The sequence below is a fragment of the Centroberyx gerrardi genome, chromosome 7 (genome assembly GCF_048128805.1).
Source record: "Centroberyx gerrardi isolate f3 chromosome 7, fCenGer3.hap1.cur.20231027, whole genome shotgun sequence".
In the NCBI taxonomy this organism is placed as follows: Eukaryota; Metazoa; Chordata; class Actinopteri; order Beryciformes; family Berycidae; genus Centroberyx; species Centroberyx gerrardi.
The window spans coordinates 21597474-21618964 of record NC_136003.1 but is presented as its reverse complement, the minus strand read 5'-3'; the positions used below and the strand labels follow the sequence as shown (position 1 = coordinate 21618964).

The window sequence follows — 21491 nt, the reverse complement described above, 5'->3', positions numbered from 1 at the left end:
CTTTGTTGTTAATGTAGCCAAATGCGTGGCTGAACACCTCTGGAGCTGGGTTGGGTGATCAGATCTTAAGTGTGTCCTGGATCCACTTACTCCTGGATTTTCACCTAGGATGCATGTTATTGCTGAACGTAAAGGGGGGTGTGTGACTCATCATGTGTTTTGAAGTGGAAGGAAAGATGTGTCCTCAGACAGGAGAGCAGGGAGCAGCAGGAGAGCCAGGCCGCCTGCTGTTGGAAGGTATATCAATAAGGCCCAGGAGCGGTAGGTGTATCAATAAAGTGTGGCCGCCACAGGAGGGGCTGTTTCCTCCTTGTTAAGGTTTATCGTAAATCTGGTGATGGAGCAGCTCTCAGCCCTGCGGCGCCACATCATAAATCTCATTTTCCCCCTTTCGAGCCGCGAAAATTCGCTCTCGTTAATCTCCCACGCTCTGCCATCGGCGACTTTGAGCTGCACGCATTCATCAGCCATCCTACTCCGGTCAAATCCTGCTTTTTTAGACTTGTGGTCTTTTTCTCTCTTTATTGGATTGTGGATTTACATTCAGACATCTGCTGGCATATAATGCATACCTTTCTGTATATTTTAGTAATCTCAGGCTTTATTGATGAATGGGCTTATTTCATAAACATCTTCATTAACTCCTTTGGGATGACTTTAATAAAACACACTGTGAGCAAAACACAGCCGTTCATGCTCGTCCCGGTGCTGTGGCAGGCTCCCAGCGGTAAAGCACACTTAGCATTTATCAAGGCATCTTTTAATCAAACTATTTTATGGTCCATCTAATATCTGTAAGAGTGTGAGAAATGTGGAGAAAGGCCAGGCAAGACAGCCCGCTGACAGGAAGACAAAAAGGCTCACTGATAATGGCAGCTGAGCCTTAGCTTGTAGAGAGATAAGGTAGAGATAAATGGGAATATATGTGGCTGTTATCTATGAGCAGACACCAGAATGTTAAGTATATAGAGTTGGAAGAGATGCAGAGGGAAGGGAGAGAGGGGAGGATGTAAAGGGAGGAAAACAGATAAAAACACTCTTCCTCTAGGTCCAGGAGTTTAATAATTTAGGCACAAGTGAATTTGCTCAAATTGCCTCTGTGCATGACTCAATGACTCAGAGATAGTTCTGGAAATTGAATGTGCGTACCTATGTTTACAGTATATGGCACTCTATGGAGAGCCATAGTAAGTTTTATGGCCTGTGAAGAGGGAGGGAGATTGCAACGCATTAAATATGGCAAAGTTTGTTGTGCACATGGAGTGCACTGCCACAACTAATGGCATCTACATTCAGCTGATAATAATACACACGCACACTACTGTACTGCAGGTGACAGGCAACCAATTACCTGAAAGCTCTTTGGATTGAGACTGCGGGGGTTTTCGGAGGCCGTCTTCAGCCTTCCATCCACCGCTTTCATCAGACTCTCAGTGTTCCTCACATACTGCAGATCCCTGTATGTCCGCAAGTCCAGTACCTCCATGGATTGGCTGATGTTCTGAACCTGTCAGACACACACACACACACACACACACCCACACGCCAACATACAAAATGAAGCTTGTGGAGTATGAGGCATATACTGTTGATGTTTATTCCAGTGACTACCCATAACAACCACACAATCTGGACTCTCAAAGGGCTCAGATCGATTTTTCCTAAATACCTTGCTCGCCCACTCTGTTGCTGCGTATACAGCCTACTGTTTCATACACTCACCCATCTCCCACACACTTTACTGCTCTGGCCAGGAATCATCTGAACATTGAGAAATGTTTTAGAATCTTTATAGAGAGATAAGCATGTTCAGGGGGTTCACATGCGCCAGGGTCGGGGTCAATTCATGAATGAACTCAATAATTCCAATTCAACTGAGGAACTGGAATTGGAATTGGAATTTGAGAAAAATTACAGTAAACAGAATTGGAATTGAGTTAGAATTTCAGGAAGTTTAATTTAATTCAATGAAATTCCATGTTTTTTCCCGTTTTTTTCTTATCACATACATTTAATGATATACATATCATCAATACAGAATATCATAAAGTGTTAAAGGTACCTTTCAGGTGGTGTTTGATGCATGACATGTAATTGTAATCCATACGTTATGATTGAATGTATTTGATTTGTTTAACTGTCTTTTATTTGATTCATGTTTTATTTATAATGTTTAGCAAGTCAAGACAAAATCTCTTAGAAGTGGAATTTCATGGAATTTCATGGAATTGAATTCTGTTTCCTGTCATTCCAATTCAGTTCCAATTCTGTTCCCTTAGAGCCGGGTGACATTCCAATTCCAACTCCATGTATTCTCAATTCAATTCATGAATGGCCCTATCCCTGACATGCACATCTGCCCACCCGCCCACTCACACACACACACACACACACACACACACACACACACACACATGCACAATGAAGCTCATGTTTATGGAGCAGCAAGCATACTGTGGATATTTATTCATATCACTCCTAAGAAAAAAACAAACAATCTCAACTCTCAAAGGTCAGACTTTGGCATTAAGTCTGTTTTTCACCAAATGCCCACTCTTTGACGGCCCACGCTGTTACTCCATGTCCAGCCTACACCAAACAACCCACTCATCGCCCACATGCTTCGTGAACTGGCCAGAGATGATCTGGTCAGAACCTCTTTTCTTCCAACAGTTAATACTTTTCTGACACCAGTAGGCTATAGATGGAATAGAGTGTGTGTTCCCCCAGCCTGGAGCCTCAACCAATGCAGTGACACCATTCTCCCTGTTGGCAGCTGGGATAGTTCCATCCTCTGAGCTGTGATAACTGATACACATACACACACGCACACACACACACACACACACACACACACACACACACACAGACAGTGTCTGAGCCACCACTCAGTTCACGCTCTCTTCTGGCTGAATAACACACTACCCAGACTCCAATCTGTCTGCTGCGTCTGCCTCACGTCCAACATTATGACTCACTCTGTACCACATCCTGTGTCCGAGTGTGTTTGTGTGCATGCGTGTGTGTGCGCGCGTGCATGCGAGTGTCCTCCCCCCATCCCATCCTATCTCATCCCATCTCATCTCATCTCATTTCATCTCAGTCGCTCAGAGAGAGAGGTCAGAGGGAGATGAGGTGTTCAAATGTCTGAGCCGCCAGTGTTCTCACACCACTGTCCTTCGGGGTCAGCTCTGCTTTTGATGGTATTTTGTCCGGCTTTACAGAGGGCTGAATAGGGGCTTCGGCACCAGGCTACTTTACATTCTCTGTGTGGAGGGTAGTTTTGACATTGTTAGCGTATCCTTGGCTTTCTGTGTCAGGGAGAGCCTTTGTGGATCTGCTCAAATATTATCATCATAGTTCTGGGTTTAAATGAGGATGTCTTAGTGGGGATGGTGCTATTATGGGCGCACACACACACACACACACCTACACACACACACACACACAAATACACGCATACTCCTTTCACTCAGAGCCACTGACCCCAGGTGTCCTCATTAGACTGGACTTTATTGGATAGGAGCGCTTAACCCTGACAACTGGCGTCTTACAAACTCAAAAGGTGTGTGCATGTACAGTATGCAACTGTGAACAGAAGTGCGGATAGACACACACTAGGGATGCAAATAACGAGTAACTTAGTAGCCGAATACTCGTTTTCTCTAACTTAGCAGTATTCGATTGCTCTTTTTTTCTGGTGTCTGGGGGTTTAGTCTGAGTGAATGAGAGCACTGATGGCTGAGGTGACGCTTCTGTGCTTTTAGGTGGTTACGCATACTACTTGTTCCACTTGTGTATTTTAATACCGCATTAATTTGCACTTCACAGTGTTGTTGGACTGTGTGAAATAACTCCATGATTGACTGCGTTGGTTTCTCTTCTCGTGTGCATGGTTAACAAACCACAAGCTAATGTAGACACCAATGGTAGACACGACAGTAGCCAAGCTTTGCTGGCTGAGTTTACTTGTTTAATATTTCCCTCATGCATTCAGGAGGTGTAATGTCCCTTTTTTTCTGACAGATGGGAATAATACTTTTATGGAAATTAGCTATTTGCTATTGATTTGCATTATCCAAGTTTTACATTTCAAACGGCAAACTGAGGGCCCGGATAATTCTTTACATCCCTAGCACACACACATACACACACACGGACAAATACATTCTTCAGTATCACACACCCATATACATTACAGTACCATGAGTCCATACATTTTTTAGCATGTGTGGCGCCAGTGGGAAACCTGTAATCAAACTACGAACTCACTGAGCTACACAGTCTCAGGAAAGAAAGGTATAGTTGTACCATTTGTTTGGGGTTGTACCTTTAATTCTGTACCTTTTTTGGACAGTGCAGGACCACACACACACACAAACACACATTCATTAAACACACAATCCCATGTACTGTATATATAAGTGCACACACATAAAAACATGCAACACGTATATATATGCATGCACAGTGCACACACACATAGAAATATGTGAACGCAACACACTTTCTCTGAATAGCTTTACTCAGGTTTGCCTTTACTTCTGTGTTAGAATATGCCTCCTTTGAAATGTGTGTGTGAGAATGACGTGTGTGTGAAGGTGTGTTTGAAACAGCAGCAGACAGAGACCATCAGGGGAAAAGGCCAACTTCAGTGAGAATGAATGCAATATGTGAATTCAGGTGTCTCATTGATCCATCATGGCCTCACAGCCTATTCAGCATCTCAATTTACCTCCACCTCCCTTCACAAGACCACATCAATGTCAGCCCCTCCTTCCTTTACCCACTTCCCTCTCCCTCCTTGCTCCCAGTATTTTCCTCTCTCTCTGTGGATCCGCTCTCTCATTCACTCATCCCCTTGTCCCCACCTACTCTGCCCCTGCAGCCCACCCTCCCGCTTCAATCCCTTGCATTACTGCATATCGACAGGCACAGTGGTCCTGCTGTGGAGAAAGCTCTAAGTGTCCACGGAGAACAGCCTGCTGCGACTGAGCTGCAGAGAGGAGAATAGCAGCTTGGCGGCCAGGCACACCAGAGCCCATCAGACGAATGCTGAATGCTGTATATTCTCTGGGAGAGAGAGACAAGTGGGTAGGGATGGAGAGAGACAGGCAGAGGCTCAGGGCTACATGGCAAAAGGCTCTGCCGTTTATCATGACACACTCCTCCACACCGCCATTCTGCTTGCAAACCGCCGATCGATGCAGCTGCAGATCAGGAGAGTCAACAAGCACCCGTGGCTCGCTCATGAGTAGCTCTTCTCTCCTGCCTGCTCTCTCTCACCCCTGATCTGTACGTGTGTGTGTGTGTGTGTGTGTGTGTGTGTGTGTGTGTGTGAGAGAGAGAGAGACAGAGAGAGAGAGAGGGGGGGGGGAGAGAGTCTGGTGCACTGGAGACTAGCATGAAATTACATTTGCATATGCCGCACTCTAAACCAACTCTTTAGGTCAATGATAGTTCTGACTCATCTATGTGAGTAAAGCACATTGGTTTATTGTCTGGTAGCTGTAAGAGTGTGGCACGCTTGAGCTTTTTGTGTGAGTATGTGTGTGTGTTTTAACTTCTGGTTACGTTTGACCACATTATATTTATTTACTTGTTATGCATGTCATGTGTATGCACAAAAAATACTTGTTAGCTTAACATGGGTCACTATGAGAGTGACAGAGTGAGAGGAGTGAGTGAATATTCAGCATTACTGTGCAAACAGGGCTTTTGCTCTCTTCACTTATTTGTGGAACACTTTCATTTTCTTAATTTTAATCTAATGAATTCAATTGAAAAGGCTCAATGAGTCCAATTTCATGGGTAAATTTAGGACATTTCCTCCTTTTGAGTTGACTCGCGCTTCATTCACTTTCAGCGACTCTTTTGCTCAAAAGCGAACAGCCTAATGAACAATCAGAACAATCCTCTGATTCACAACGGGAGTGTTCATCTGCACGACTGATCGATTGTCGTATAAAGAAAGTGAGGACTGTTCACTTCGGCAGCCTGTACGTGACAGACGGCGCCAGACATGAGCGCGGTACAGTGTGACAGTGTGTGTGTGTCTGTGTGTGTGTGTATGTGTGTGTGTGAGTGTTATTGACAGCTGTCACCTTCTCCATGAGCTGGCGAAGCTGCCTGCTGCGTGGGTCGCGGTTACACATGTTCTGGGCCGGTGCGACCACAGTACAGATACACTTCCCATCTGCGTCCTGCGCCGAGCTGTAGATCTGCCAGCCCTCCTCTGGGCTCGGGTACAGCGCCTGCAGAGACAGGGAGACACATATAGTTTAGACCGAGCGAAGGGACCGGTTGCTTCTGTCTGCTGTTGTTTATCCAGGTTGGTGGCAGGCAGGCAGACAAGACAACATTTTACTGTGCCAGCGTGTATCACCAGTAAGTACACGTATAAAACATTTTAAAACTAATTCATTTATCTATTACTTGAAAGTGTTGTAGCAAAAATAAATTTGGTTTAACACATTCCATTTCCTGATTGGTCGTGCCCATTCTGTCACCACCAGTTAGTTGCAGAGTCATAATTTCTCACTGGCATTCTCTCTTGCAACTCTGCCAAAAGTTACTCTTCCCCATAGGCAATGAATGGCAATTGATCTCTCCACTACTCAAAATCTCTCTCAGTCTAATTTTAGCATCAACAAGAGAGCAAAAGAGAGAGAGAGAGGGAGAGAGAGAGGGACAGACTGAGAAGTCAGAGAGTGAGAGGGGTGGTGGTCAGAGCAGTTGGGAGGGGAGGATGAGAGAGAGATGGAAGGACAGAAGAGTCAAAGGGAATAAAGACAAGAACACTGTTGGGAAAGCATAAAGGAGTGAAGGAATGAAAAAACACAAACGGCATGACAGAGATGGAGTAAGAGGTAGATGGAGGATGAAGAAAGACAAAGAAAAATTGGAGGGAGAAGGGGGTGTTACGAAAAAAGAGAGAAGGGAGAGAAGGAGGGATCGGTGAGCCTGTGTGAAAGCAGAGCATCTAATAAGTTTGGACACGGAGAGGAAATGGAGCTGTTTGGGATCGATAACGCAGCTCTTTACCAGTGGAGGAGGGGCGAGGCTGAAAGGATGGATGTCTCTCTCTGACTAATCCAATCAAAAGTAGTGCTGCGTGCGTGCAGGCACACACACACACACACACACACACACACACACACACACACACACGTCCACGCGCACACACATGTACACACACCCGTGCGGGACAATCCGTTCATTCACATTGCGTCTACACAAATACACACGCACACCGAGAATATAAAGCGAAATGTAATGAGAGAGGGAGCAGCCATCGCAGTGATGAAATTAAAGAGCCATCCACATAAGTGGAGGGAAAGACTCCGTTCCACTCCGCTCTCCTCCCCTCTGCTCTCCTCTGAGCCGTGAGCAGTGTTGTGCTGTGCTCTCGTCTCCTTGGGTCGGGGGATCAGATTAAAATGTCTTGGGGGACAGGAGGACTATGTGATTGGAGTGTAAAGTAGCAACCACCCTGCGAGCCAATGTGCTCACTGTCACATCTTGTCACTCCTGCCAATCCCTTGCCACTCCAACCCCCCTCTCTACCTCTCCTCTCATGCTCTTGCTGCCTTTCTCCCTTTCTCTCTCTCTCTCTCAGTATGAGTGAATTTTAAATCGGCCTGCCAGACTCACCCTAAATGAATTGTGGCAAACAATAGACTATAGTTACGTGAGCTCTCATGCCAGAGAGCGACTCTGAAATATATGCTGTAATGTCAAGTGTGACAATAACATTGGTTACACCACAGTCTCTTCACATTTTACATCTTTATCTCATAATGTTCAAGCTGTATTAAGCAGGTTCATACAATGACATAATGATACATCCAAATTTAATCCAACTAGGGAGTAATATTCCATTTCCATTATCTGTTCCTTCTTTTTCCGTATCTCAGCATGACTGAATATCTGCTGTGCACATGAATGACTTCTGGTGGAACTTATTGGTAGTCTGGCTAAATTATCATTCCATTATTTTTAATATTTAAGGGTATTTGTGAGTCACCGTGCTGCCAGTCTCTACAGTGACTTGAGCAATTTACCCTGTCAGTCAGCGCCTTTCTTATCATCAGTCTTCCTTCTTTAAGGCAATCCAGCATCAGAAGGCTGTTAGGTGGAAAGATGACAGAGGTCTACAGAGGCCAGAGCTCGTGTGAGCTGGTTGGAGTGAAGACAAGACAAAAGAGGAAGTCTCCAAAGCAGAACCTTTTCCAATTTCTCTCCACCGCATCTGACTGTCTATTTTATTCTGCCATTGCCTGAGGGGGAGATTCTTTTCCTCTGTCTGCTTCTCTGCCTGCCTCTCACTCACTGTCAGGACTTCTCATTTATTGTAGCGTGTGTGTGTGTGTGTGTGTGTGTGTGTGTGTGTGTGCCCGTCTGTGTCTGAGTCGTGTGTTTTTGTGTGCATGCCTGTGTTTATCTGTAAATGTCTGCTTGTATGCATGCAAGAACCAGTGTATGTACTGTACGTGTATGCGTGTATGTATTTGCATGAATGCTTACAGATTTAAACATCACATGTTTTGACATGGCTTTTTACACTGCAGCTACACTGCTGATCTACTCCCAAGAGGATATGTTTGGAAAACACTGCAGTACTAATGCAAGATTTATGCGGGGATGCGGGAGGACTTCTACAATGGCTGCCACTGTATTGTGCATATGTGTGTGTGTGAGGATTGCGAGGGCACAGCAGGGCACACCAGCTTCTCATTACAGTTGTTATCCTGCAGTGTTAACAGGTGGAGGTTACTGCAAACTCCACTTTAGATACTCACTCTGACGGCATACGCAGCCTCCTGCCTTCAACAACGGTACCTCATATCAACACGTGGGGGATTTCTGCCCACGCACCAGATATTCACTTTTGGTTAAGAAACATTCTTGCGAATGGATGCAGAAATGCACATCAATATTTCATATTCCTTTCAGCTTGAATGTCAGCCATAGCTGGAGTCACACTGGCTTTATTACTGATTCACAGTGGGCAAGGACAGTAATATGAGGTAAGTTCAAAATTCAAAAGCGTGATATTAGAAGTATGTCAGCTCCATTATCATACATACTTTCTTCATCCCCCTCATGTTTAAACCCACGCTGTGCTCTTTATGTACATTTCCAAGCCTGGGAGTTTTCACAGCAACACATCCTCTCCTCTCTTCTCTCTATTGAGAATTGAGAATTGAAGTATTTCTTGAAGTTTATAATTGTAATTGTTTAGATGATCTGTGTATTGTTCTAAAGGAACATTTACAAGTCCTATAGGGGCTGTGGGGCCTGCCTATAGGGTGGGGTAAGACCACTGGAAAAACTCTAGGCTCCTTCGAAGAATCCTTCGAAGAATCCTTCAAGATCTCATCTAAATTGATTTCCTTTTGAGAGGAGAAATTGAGGGAGTCACTCTCAGAGAAGTTATACTGGCTGACCAGAGGTGTCACCAGTGTGAGAGTGACTGCTCAATATGTTTCTTTCTTTCGTTTTTAATGTCATTTTATGTATTTTTTCTGTTTTATGTGAAGCACATTGAATTTGCCTTGTGTATGAAATGTGCTATATAAATAAAGTTTGCCTTGCCTTGCCTTGCCTTGCCTCTTCATTAATGTTTCATAAATGCCGGGTTGAAATTAAGAGCTTATTTGAATCAGTTCCAATTTCATTACCACCCACCTATCCATTCTGCACTAACTCCCTCCTTCTCATCACAATGGCAGTTTGGAGAGCAGAGGGGGGGGTGGAGGGGTTCAGAGGTAATTCTGAAATGCAAATGTACTTTGTTGCTTTGCCCAGTACCTTCTTGCAGCGTATTTATATATCAGCCCTCATAAGCAACCAATCTCTCGGTGCAGCAGTAGTAAACGTAGATATGTTTCGCAACACTGGCTTATTTATGTAAATATGATTGTTATTAAGTTCCCACTCTGCAGAGAAGAATGGCTCGTTGACACTGGTTCATCTAACATATTGTTCACACCATGCAGCCCAGCAGATATCTCATTAGTGTGGCAACAACAACCACCTCAATATCTAATAATGTTATCCTGAATTATATGCAGGGTCTGCAGAGTGGAATGGAGAATGAGAAATATACACAAAGTTGAAGGGAGGTCGGGGCTGAGAGTGTTACGTCTGAGTCCTGATAATGAGATACACGAACATCATGCTATAGTAGTGGCGGCTCGCTTGGACTTCAGGTTTGGGGGATAATCCTCTTCTCCCAGACACAGACAGTGGTTTCAGGAGAGTGGAGGCGTTCAGCTCGCTGTCCCAGAAATGCTTCCATTAGATGTGAAGGATGAAATAGAATATGTAAGTGCCAGACTTGAAGCTGTCACACTCATGGCTGCCATGCTAAAGCCCATTAAGAAGATGACAGCGGCAATAAAAACAACAGGAGCTAGGGAGGGTGGGGGGATTAAAAATCAATTGGGTTTAGTCACTAAAATGAAAATTACTCTTAAGATTTCTGACTTGCCCCTCCACATGCATCACCCCAGGGTTCCCTCTATTCCCATGGCATCTCTGACAGCTTGGCCCTATGAAGCCTCGCAAACAGCCGCCGGCATATCACTCCTATAACCACAACCTCCTATAAGCAAACTGATAAAAAGAGCTGCTGATAGACAGATAGGCGGTAGAGAAGTTGTGGTTTTAGAAAGGCTGACTGGGAGGATAGGAACGGCTCTAATTTCAGTCAGAGTGAGGCAATTTCCTTTAGCTTAGTTCAAATGGTCCAAGATGTGGCCAGACACAGTGCTGAACGACAACTTCATCATCCTGTCTGCTGAGAAAGGGGAAGAGGAGACAAGATGAGAGGGGAGGAGAGGGTGTGGTCATTACTAAGCTAAAAAATATATGGGTACAGAATGTCAATAACCAAAGACCTTTTCCAAAATGTCTCCTCTGTCTCCGATACACTGCAGACTAAAGGGAACCAATTCCCCAAATGCACAACAAATGATCAAAGTGGATGTCCCATAATAACCGGATGTACGATCATGTATGATCAGTCACAGCAAATACATTTATTAATCCTAGTTTAAGGGGCAATCATGAAACCTGACATTGACATTACCTGAGCTCTCTGCTGCAGCGCAAACAAGCTCAGCAGCGCTGCGTCGTTAAGAGCAACGATTAACAAACTTCAGTGGGATTAGCCAATTAGGTGTTAGGGCCGGCGGTGTCAGTGTCGAGCCTTGCAGGATAGACTTCCTCCGGCGTTTCATTAGACCGACCCTGGAGCTGGCTGCTGTAAAGCCGGAGCTAAATGAGATCATAAATCTACAGCTCCCTACTTTATGAGCGTGACGGGAAGTCTATTACAACTTTCATAAGCAGCGCGCAGAAGGGGCAAACAGGCAGAGGCAGGAGCAGGCCCTGTGATATGGCAGAGAGCTGACCGCCACGCTGTGAACTGAGCTCTCCATCACGAACCGAGGCACTGTGGAGAGGACAGAGAGCGCACCAACGAGAGGACTGAGATCTAATAAAGGTTGTTGAGAGAGAAAGGGAGCAGCAGCTGGAGAGGCTAGGAGGGGTCAAGGTGAGATGGCCTGAGAGAGAGGATAAGAAAGCAAGAGGCACCACAGACCTAATCTCTATCTCTTCTCTTCCATTCCCATCCCCTAACTACAGCACCAAGTTTGTTTATCTAAGTTCTACAGCTGCTCTCTCTCTCTTTCTCTCTCTCTCTCTCTCTCTCTCTCTATTTCTGGCTTTCTCTCTCTCTCTCTCTCTCTCTCTCTCTCTCTCTCTCTGCAGAGTGATGTGTCCTGCCAGGCGTTACCATCTTTGGATGCTGGTTCTCTGGCACCGCCAGCAGCAAAGTAGGAACATCTGTCCCTGCTTGGTTAAGAAACACAGAGTTCCATTGTATCTATACTACGGCCAAAAGATCCGATCCCATTTCTCAAATTTTTTGGCCTGCCGTGCTAGAGCTGGAATGGGCCACATAAACACACACACACACACACATACACAAACATATGCGAACACACACTTAAAATGAACGATTGCTCAACCCTCAGTACACAGCTGCTGGTCTTTAAAATAAAACTCAATGAAGAGTCCCAGTGAAGTCCCTGGTCTCCACTGCTCCCGAGGAAAACAGATTACCACAATCAGCGCAGCGTGCTTGCCATTCAATAATATGACTCATAAACTCATCACACCCGCTGCCCCCCCCCCCCCCCCCCCCCCCCCCTTCCGCTGCCTCTCTTCCACCTCTCCTCTCCTGTGTTCACTTCTCACCTGCGGCTCACTCGCTTCCGATCTGCATCACAGTTGAATGGCAGTGGGTGGGGGGGTGGGAAGATCTGCGGAGCGTTGTTGGAGAGGGAAGCTCAGTTGGAGCCCTCTTGGAGAGGCGATGGAGAATAACTAACACTGACCAATGCCCAGGGTTAACAAACGTGTTGCTACAACTGCATGCTTTTGGGAGCAGGCTGTTAGCGCCATGCTGAGCGACCTGGTGAAAAGCAGTTGGCGTGGACTCCTCTGTCAGACGGGTAGGAGATAGCTCTATCACGAGTCTGGCGCTAAAGAGAAGAGGGAGGCGAGAGCGGCGGCGTGGCTAGTGTGAGAAAACACTGTGTAAACTGTTGTAACACTGTCAGTTTTGCAGTGGAAGGAAAATAAGGATTGCGGTAGCGTGTGAATGGTGAGATCATCCAAATGCTTCTGAAGGGCAAAGCAATGATTCAGGCGCGGGATCGCTTGGTTGGAGTTGCACACACACATTGGCAAATGCAAGACGTCAAAAGCCCAATCATTACTCCAACTGCAGAGACCGGGTTCAAATCCTGCCTTGGGCACAAGCTGTCATGTTATTAGTTGTTGTACCAAAAAGTTTCAGAAACATATTACAAGGATGGCCTCCATTGAAGTTCCAATTGCCAGCTCTCCACACCACTTTACATTTAACAGCCAGTAGAGGACACCTGCCAGGGTCTGAACTCAAATAAACCCGGGTAGAGGCGGCACGATAAACATAAAAGCATAGTGCTCACACATAAAAATCTGCAGCAGTGTTTAATCTTTTATCCATAGCCAAGAATCGATCTTAACAATCCGCTTTATTAGATTGCACTGTGGATGTGATAAAGTTTACAGTCACACGCTCTGGCAGACGGAGGCTGGGTGACCCCAATCAGAGTCTGAGCCCCGGCTCTTTGTGCGCTGCCATTGTTTGTTCCATGCTCTCCTGTGATGGCAGGGAATATTTTCTTCACTCTTCTGCCTCACAGCTTTCTTATTATTGTAGAAATCAAAGGGACAGCCCTTTGTGTGTGACCAACTTCCCACTGACACCAGCCACACCACAGACACACACACACACACACGCACACACACAGCTACAAATTAGATACCGTATGTATGGAAAGTCAGCTTAACTTGGCTGGACTATATAGCCATACTGGCACCATATGAGTGTGAGAGTTACAGGGTCACTCATTCGCTCATTAAGGAACATGGTTTCGCACTATCCAGATGTGCACAAGCATCCAGGCAGTGTTGTGCTCAGTGCCGTCGCAGAAAGGCCCATATAAACTCTGTCAGCTGTGTTCTTGGATCAGCTGGTTGGAAGACAGGGGCAGAAAGCAAGTGAAGCAGACTTTGATTGTAGCTCTGAGCTGGGAGAATATGGGACGCAGCATGCATGGGAGATGCTGCGGTGGGGAGCAGCCACGCATGGCCATTGGCATACTAGTACCACAATGTCACAAGACCGAAGCTAGATTGTCTTTGATTAGAGCTCTAAACATTATGTGAGTCACGACTGCTTCTAAGATTGTCATAGGCAAATGTCTCATTAATAGTGATGGGACTTGGAGGCGAGGTTTTACATTAATGTTTCATTCCCTGCCATTGTTTATGAGAGGAGAATATTCCTGTCTCAAAGCGAAGACATTTCCCATCACAACAGCCTGATTTAATGTTTCCTGGTGCCATAAAACTGGCTCATCTGTTTTGATGAAACTTTGAGATGAACTTCAATAGCGGCATCGGTTGTGAATGAGGGCTGCCGCAGAGACGTTATCTAATCACAACTATAGTATTTTATTGTATCTCTGTCTTTTGAAATGGAAATGATGAGGTTTCCAGCCACGAGTCTTGATTTGAATGAGTTCACCGCAAAGCAACTTGCCAACAAATTATTTTAAAATTGTTTTTTTTCCTTTTCTTTGCTATTATTTTTTCTTTCCAGACTGCATCCAGTTGAAGAAAATGCTTATCCAAGCCATAACCTCCAGGGGGGAAGTCCAGTAAGACCGCACCTGCAGATGTCATTTTATCTCTACCACTGTTCAATTATAGAGTTTAGCGCTGTAAATAATTCAAGCATGCCTTACGCTTTGATATTGCTACAGAGATTTGATCTTTATTTTGATGTTGTGCTTGAAGTCACTCGCTGATTTCTGTCTAAAGTTAAGTTGTAGAAAAGATAAAAGGAAACAAAAACATTTTGGAGCCTATGATTGTAGCTACGTGTGTTGCCTGACCTGCCAACAAGGTCAACATTTTTATAAAGGTAAGACTCTGCTCAGATGTTTTCTCTAAGGAGGTTTTAACTCGGCACTTCACTGCAACATAAAGCAGACATAACATGGGGAAGAGATGTTTTAATGAGCAGCTATAAATTATAGAACTTACTGATAGAGTCCTCTTTAAACAGATGGACCTACACTCCTGAGAGTAATACGCCTAAACACACTCACACTTACATACATTCATAAACACATGCACGCACATAGATATACACACCACAAACACACACACACACACACACACACACACACACACACGCACACACACACACGCACACACATCCAGATGGACCGATGTCGATCTCCCGCGACGTTCAATCATTTCAACAGACCAAGGCATTTATTAATGGGTAAGGTGCCATGAAAACACACTCAAGATAGAGGCAAATGCAATCATTCACTGCTAATGATCCAGACAGTGTCAAATTCGTTCCTCTGCTTGACATTTCTCATTGTCTATCTTATCTGAGGCTGACATGTGCAACATAGAACCTGCATGTTTGCGTGTGTGTGTGTGTGTGTGTGTGTGTGCGCGCGCGTCCGTATGTGTTTGTACGACACAAAAAAGAAGATTCTATGGTACCAAATATTGCTCAAGGTGTAAAACCTAAGGTGAAACTACAGTGAAACACCAATCAAAGAACAATTGACATCATCAGTACACACACCATTGGCATTTAACTACTAAATATTTACAAATCCCCCTTTCTACACCTTTAGGACCTCCTTATGCCACCTTCATCAAGCCAGTGCACCTTTTGGGCAGAGGAGGATTGAGAGGATTTAGAGACAAATGCAGCGAGGGGGAAATAAGACATAGGCAACTTGTAACTGTAACAGAGTCTCAACTTCCCCATCTCCCCCATCACCTCTGAATCTGAACACCACCCTTCCCACCCTGGAGGTGACTGACAGATGGGATCAGCCTGAGCATCACTCAGAGCTGTTCTCCACCCCCTATCACCCCAGCAAAAACATATGATTTACCATGGCCGTCCGCACCGCATCCTTCACCTCTCACCATCACTCACAGTCCCAGGCTCACAAATCAACATCATTATACTTAATGCGACTTTCACAACAACATGTGCATCATTCACGCTTGGTTGGAACATTGCTCTCACATGCATGCCTCCCTCCATCATCTCTCTCTCATTAATGCAATATAAAACCACACACATGCTCACATGTCTCTAACCCCCCTAATTTCTCCTGTGTCACCCTCTCTCTCTTTCTGTCTCTCTGCTGTGTCACTCTCTTTCCTCTGTCACATTCTCTCTTGCTCTCTTTCATGCACACAGAGAGTGTGCACATACAAATACAGCGCACACACACTTGCAATAAAGCAAAAGGAGCTACGCACGCTGACAATCCTCTCGGAGGTGCCCCCTCTGGAGATGGTGGTCCCGTTGAGTCCCACCAGAGAGGGCAGAGTCTGGGACATCCAGTTGGTCACCATGGCCATGGTGCTGAGCACCGCCCCGATCTTCAGCATGGGAACGCTCATGTTTCCTGCCTGCCGGGCCCCGCCGCAAACGGCCCTACAGCCAGCCCTCCCTGTTCTGCCCTATCCAGTCAAGCCCACTCTGCTCTGCCGGCACTGGGATCAGACAGGCGAGGTAGGGAAGCGGTCAGTCAGCCTCTGCCTCAGCCGGAGCAGCAGCACAGACACAGAGCTGGTAAAGCACAGGAGCAGACTCACACACCACAGGCTTAGTCAAAGGGAAAGACCGGGTAGAGGAGGAGAGCAGCTCACATCCAACAGCATCACGCTGGAATCTTCCCTCTCAGAGTGACTGCCTCAGACTCACCCCCTCCCTCCCTCCCTCCCTCTCTTTTTCCATCTCTCTCACTCCCTCGCTCTCCCCTTCTCTCTCTCTCTCCCTCTCTCTTTCTCAAGATGCAGAGCTGCGCATTGGCTGCCTCTCTGTCTCATCCCCTCCCAATCAGCCTCTGCTCTCCTCTTGCCTCTTGCCAACCCTGTTTTGCATGCATGCATCCATTCTTTTCCTTCCCTCTCTCTTTCTCTGACATTTGCCTGTTCTTTTATGACTCACATCTTGGTGTGTGCGCACACACTTTTTTTTTCTTTTTTGGGGGGGAAACTGATATCAGAAGGGAGATCTGTGTTCTGTGTTAAGTGACATAACACTGTGTGCCCAGTTCATCCTAAGCACAGTGGTCTGCGGACTGTCCAGCAGCATTGGCCTCCTCCTCGTCTCTGCTGGATGGAGGATGGAGGGTATTCAGGGATAGATGGACAGTTGAAGGCATGGCCGGGGGCGGATGAGGAGGGGACACACGGGCAGGTGGTTCAGCAAGATATTAATGTGGAAGAGGGCGAGGCGTTCCAGCCCACGGCTCCTCCTGACAGCTCATCTATCATTCTGCTTCTTGACACCTCAGCCTGTAACATGCACTCCTACAGTATCTTGCACCACCTACTCCACCCTGCCCGAGCCGTTTCATATCACCATACACAGTTACATTGTCTTCTTGGCACTCACCACTTACCATGTGTCACTGATGCTCTCAAACTAGCACCCAGGAGGGCAGATTTCCATGGTGATTGTATTGTGGGAGTTGCTGACATGATAGTTTGTAGGAGATTAGAGCTATCAATACACTTTGGATGTTGAATTGATGAATAAAACTTTGGATTTGCCATGAAATGGCTACTGCGGTGTGCATTCCTCCCATTAGTGGAATGGAATGTGGGTTTTTTTTCAGCTGTTTTTATCGTTGCTGTATTGCTATAATTCCAGTGCCTTGAGTTTTCAGCACAATCACAGCAGGTAAGCCGGAGTCAGATTTCAGACCTGCCATTTGCTGCGCTGCCTAGCTTGGTGTCATTTCACCTTAGGGACTACGCCTCAGTGTCATTTTACACCCTAAACAGCCATGCATAATGATGACAGAATGGCCTGCTCAGACAAAATGGCCAGGTCATCTCCCTTTCTTGCCTGCTTCCTGGTCTGCTGACTTATTCATTTTGTCAGCCACGGTTGGGCTCCCCTCCCCATCCAGTCACGCAGGGTGAGTGATATGGGCTTCGCTGTGTGGGGTGTTCTGTGATGTGATATGAGAGGAGACAGCTTTCTGAGCCCCATCCAAAAAATGTCAGCCCTCCTCACCTCACCTGCTGGCTCCCACATTAGTCTTGCCTCCGTCAGCTCTGCTATTTTTGCAGCAAGACTGTCCCCATGTGGCGACCAGTGGAATTACATCCACCGAGTAGTTGGTCACATAGAGACGGGGAGCTAGTGCCTGTCGTTGTTGCTATGGAAGACTGAGTCTGGTGACAGGTAGTTGTCACTTTTTGTGAGGGCGTTATGGAGATGTGAGGGGGCATGTGGCATCACCGTTTAGAGTCACACTGCGCTCTGTGTCTGACTGAGAGTTTCTACTGAGGCAAAAAATGGTTCTGTGCAACGTGGTGCGCAAATGCACACGCAAGCACACACGCACGCACACACAGACACACACACACACACACACACACACACACACACACACACACACACACACAGCTGCAGGGCCAAAGAGCATGATGGGATATCTAGGAATTGACCAGGTGCCAAACCTGAGAGTGACGCTGAGTCACTTACCTCATCTCATTATATTTGACAGAAGCGATCAGATATTCATCAAGTCATGGGTCTCGCTATAGTTTAGGTCTAGAGGGAAAAAAGTATATGTATTTAATGTATGTATTTCTATTAATCAATCAATCGGTCTAATGTGTATGTAATCATTTATAATAAAAAATACACATTTGTGTGAATGAAGTAGTGTTGAATTTTAATATAAAAGAACTGAAGTAACCATAAAGTTATTGCTGGCGAGGTTTTTGTAGGTGCCAGAATACTGAATTTTGTGGTTTTCCATGCTGTAGGCTTCCTAGAATGGAGAGGGGATCCAGAGGGGATGCAGTAATCGTCATATACACAGGGTGGCAGCAGAGATTTAAACATTGATGTACAAGCACCTCTATACCTTGTATCTATATTTTTCCCTGGCTCCCCCACTCAGCCTGTTCAAGAGGAGCCTGGTGCCGAAGTGGGAGTGGGCCGGTGCTTATCAATGCAGCATTTAAAGAGACCAACCACTCCATGCATGGCTGTGACCAGTGAGCCGGAGGTAAGCTGAGTAACGCACTGAGAGCAGAACAAGAAATTGAAGGCTACTGGCCATAAACCGCCCATACATTTCCATCTCCTGGCTCCACATTTTACAGTTTGACTCCCCACTGTGGTAACTGCTCGCTAATGCATTATGCAACACTGGGATAGCACAGACACGCAATCACTCACTCACACACACACACACACACACACACACACACACACACGTCTGCTGACATGTTTGATGTTTGTGAACTAGAGGAGCAGAGGCGAAAAAAGAGTGAGAGAGATAAAGAGAGAGAGCAGCTGTAGAACTTAGATGTGTGCGTGTGTGTGTGTGTGTGTGTGTGTGTGTGTGTGTGTGTGTGTGTGTGTGTGTGTGTGTGTGTGGTGGGGGCAGAGAGCTCACAACATATCATTGCAACTATAATACTATTCACAGTACAATAATTTTTAAAAGTTTTGTGATACATCATTGCTACTACTTGATATGGTTCCCTACTCTGCTCTCTGTTTTTCCATCATTTGCCTGCAGTAAAGTTGGCTTAATATCCTAACTGGCAATACATTTTCAAAATCAATTATGCTTATGAGTAAAAACAATGAATTATTTACCAAATGAAATTCAAGACCTTTCAGACTTTCAGGTATTCTTGTAATGGCTATTGACATGCAAATCAAAATACTCATACTTGGCGTCAACATATCAAAACAACATCTTGGTGGAAAGCATTATACTGTATCAATTTATCTCCAGCACTAGAATATGCGTACATTTTGATTTTGTAATGTGATTGCATGTTGCTGCTCCCTCTATTCTCCCTCTAGTTTGATACCATCACTTTTCTCTGAATGTAAGGAAACGCTAGATGCACGCTGCACTACAGAATGGGCTGGAAGGAGTGAATGATACAAACTAAGGAAGCTGCCGTCATTAAGAAAATCCCACATCATAGCTCCTCCCAGAGGTTTTCACCTTTGCACCTTGATCTTCCACTTCAAGGTGTCTTTTGATCTGGGTCCATCATTGATAACTCATGTATTTGCTTTAGCTCTATAGACAGGAGTGATCCTGAACTGCTTCAAATTTAAAATTCCCTTCACAGAGTACAGGTCAGATGTCATCTATTGCAAAGTGATGGACCAAATACAGGATGGAAATAATGAGAAAGATGAGGACAATCTGCCATACCTCAAAGGAATCCAAGCTCTGCCAATCAACTGTCTAATCAGAGAGTCTGTTGGCAGAACAAGCTTTCATTAAATATTAGCTAGAGAAGAAGTCAGCCATTTAACCTGTATTAATTTAATCCGTTTTGATTAATTTTCACAGCCATTTCTCATAATTTCCATTCTAATAATTGGCCAGCCTCATTTTCTCTCTGCTACTCTGCTGTGTCATTATCTCCAATTCTCTGTATCTCTCTTTTGTTCTGTTTCTCTGTGAATTTTATTTTGCCTTTAACATCTCCTCTCTCTCTCTCTCTCCTTCTCTCTCTCTCCTTCTCTCTCTCTCTCTCTCTCTCTCTCTCTCTCTCTCTCTCTCTCTCTCTCCTGTCCCCTCTCTTGGCCCTCCGGCAATGGGGAGAAATCATATCACTGTGTTTCTCCTTTACCCTGCATGCATCTTCACATCTACTATTTCTGTTCTGAGCTTATACATTCTCATTGGTGATCTTAGCTATCTTACCACACGCTTGGACTCACATTTGCACACGTACCTAAACTCAAAACATAACATCTACATGCACAAACGTTGTGCAGCTTTTTGCCACTCATTCATACTCAAGCCAGCGTGGCATTGCACTTTATGATAAACATCTAAGGAAAAAAAATCTGTTGTGCTCCTAGCCTGTGGGCATGCTCTATAAAGGGCATTTTTAATCAGTTCAAATGGTGAAAATGCCCACCAACTGCAGAAACGGCAACGTTTGTGCACACCCATGGATGGCAGCAGAGCGCTACAGAGCCCCGGGCTACAGGGACGAGCTCTGGGTGAGATAACAATACTGGGGAGCAGAAAGCACCAAGCACTAGCCACAGTCTCACAGAGCGTGAACACGCAGCCAGTTACAGATTCTTTCTGTGTCAGACGCGAGCAAAATACCAGATTACACCTCAGCTAGCCAAACAGAGCCCCTTCATACTGACGCTGAGCCATTCCGGCTGAGGCGGCGAGGCCACACACACAGACGCCGCCGTCGCCTGAGCTCCGAAAGATGCTGGAGTCATCTGGTTCTAAGAATACTGGCTAGTTTTCTGAGTCATAATTCATTAATTAGATGACGGACATGGAGGCCCACTGCCTTCTGAAAATATCAAGATCAAAATCAGCTTAAACAAAGCGTGACCTCATTACCGTGGCAACTGCTTAAATGGCATAAATAGGCTCTACCCCAGGGTCCAGGCAGGAGACACACTGGTGTGCTTTCAACAAGGAGTGTTTGATCTATTAACTGCTCCTATGGGCCTTTAATGAAGGAAACCCATCTGGGCTTTCACATTTTACAGTAGAGACCAAAACCACAGGAGGACTATACACACACATCGACCCCTGCATGCGTAAAGCACAGAGACCGTATCATATTGGATTGAACGTGGTCAATAACGCAAGCAGAGAGCATGCACCACAAATGAAGTAGGACCTTTGTCCCACTCTGACCACAGAAACCATTGACAGCATATGAATTATACCATATGACATGATATATATGGCTTGCATGCAGACCTTACATGGGAGTCGTTAACCTTGCATGTTCAGCTTGCATCAGCACAGCTTTACAAGGCCTGCACACCGATG

General features: G+C 45.5%; 1 protein-coding gene across 2 annotated transcripts in view; it reads right to left on the bottom strand.

The window, feature by feature from the left end:
- Window positions 1-21491, bottom strand: part of olfm2a (olfactomedin 2a) — a 42382-nt gene that overhangs the window by 5526 nt on the left and 15365 nt on the right. Inside the window, exons 1-3 of one of the 2 annotated variants that reach the window (XM_071916856.2) lie at window positions 15931-16074; window positions 6105-6254; window positions 1352-1507 (exon numbers count right to left, since the gene is read on the bottom strand). In XM_071916856.2, coding sequence (XP_071772957.1) covers window positions 1352-1507; window positions 6105-6254; window positions 15931-16074 — 450 coding nt within the window. Of the gene's footprint in view, window positions 1-1351; window positions 1508-6104; window positions 6255-15930; window positions 16075-21491 lie in introns of those variants that run through there. The other variant, XM_071916858.2, reaches the window with a different exon arrangement.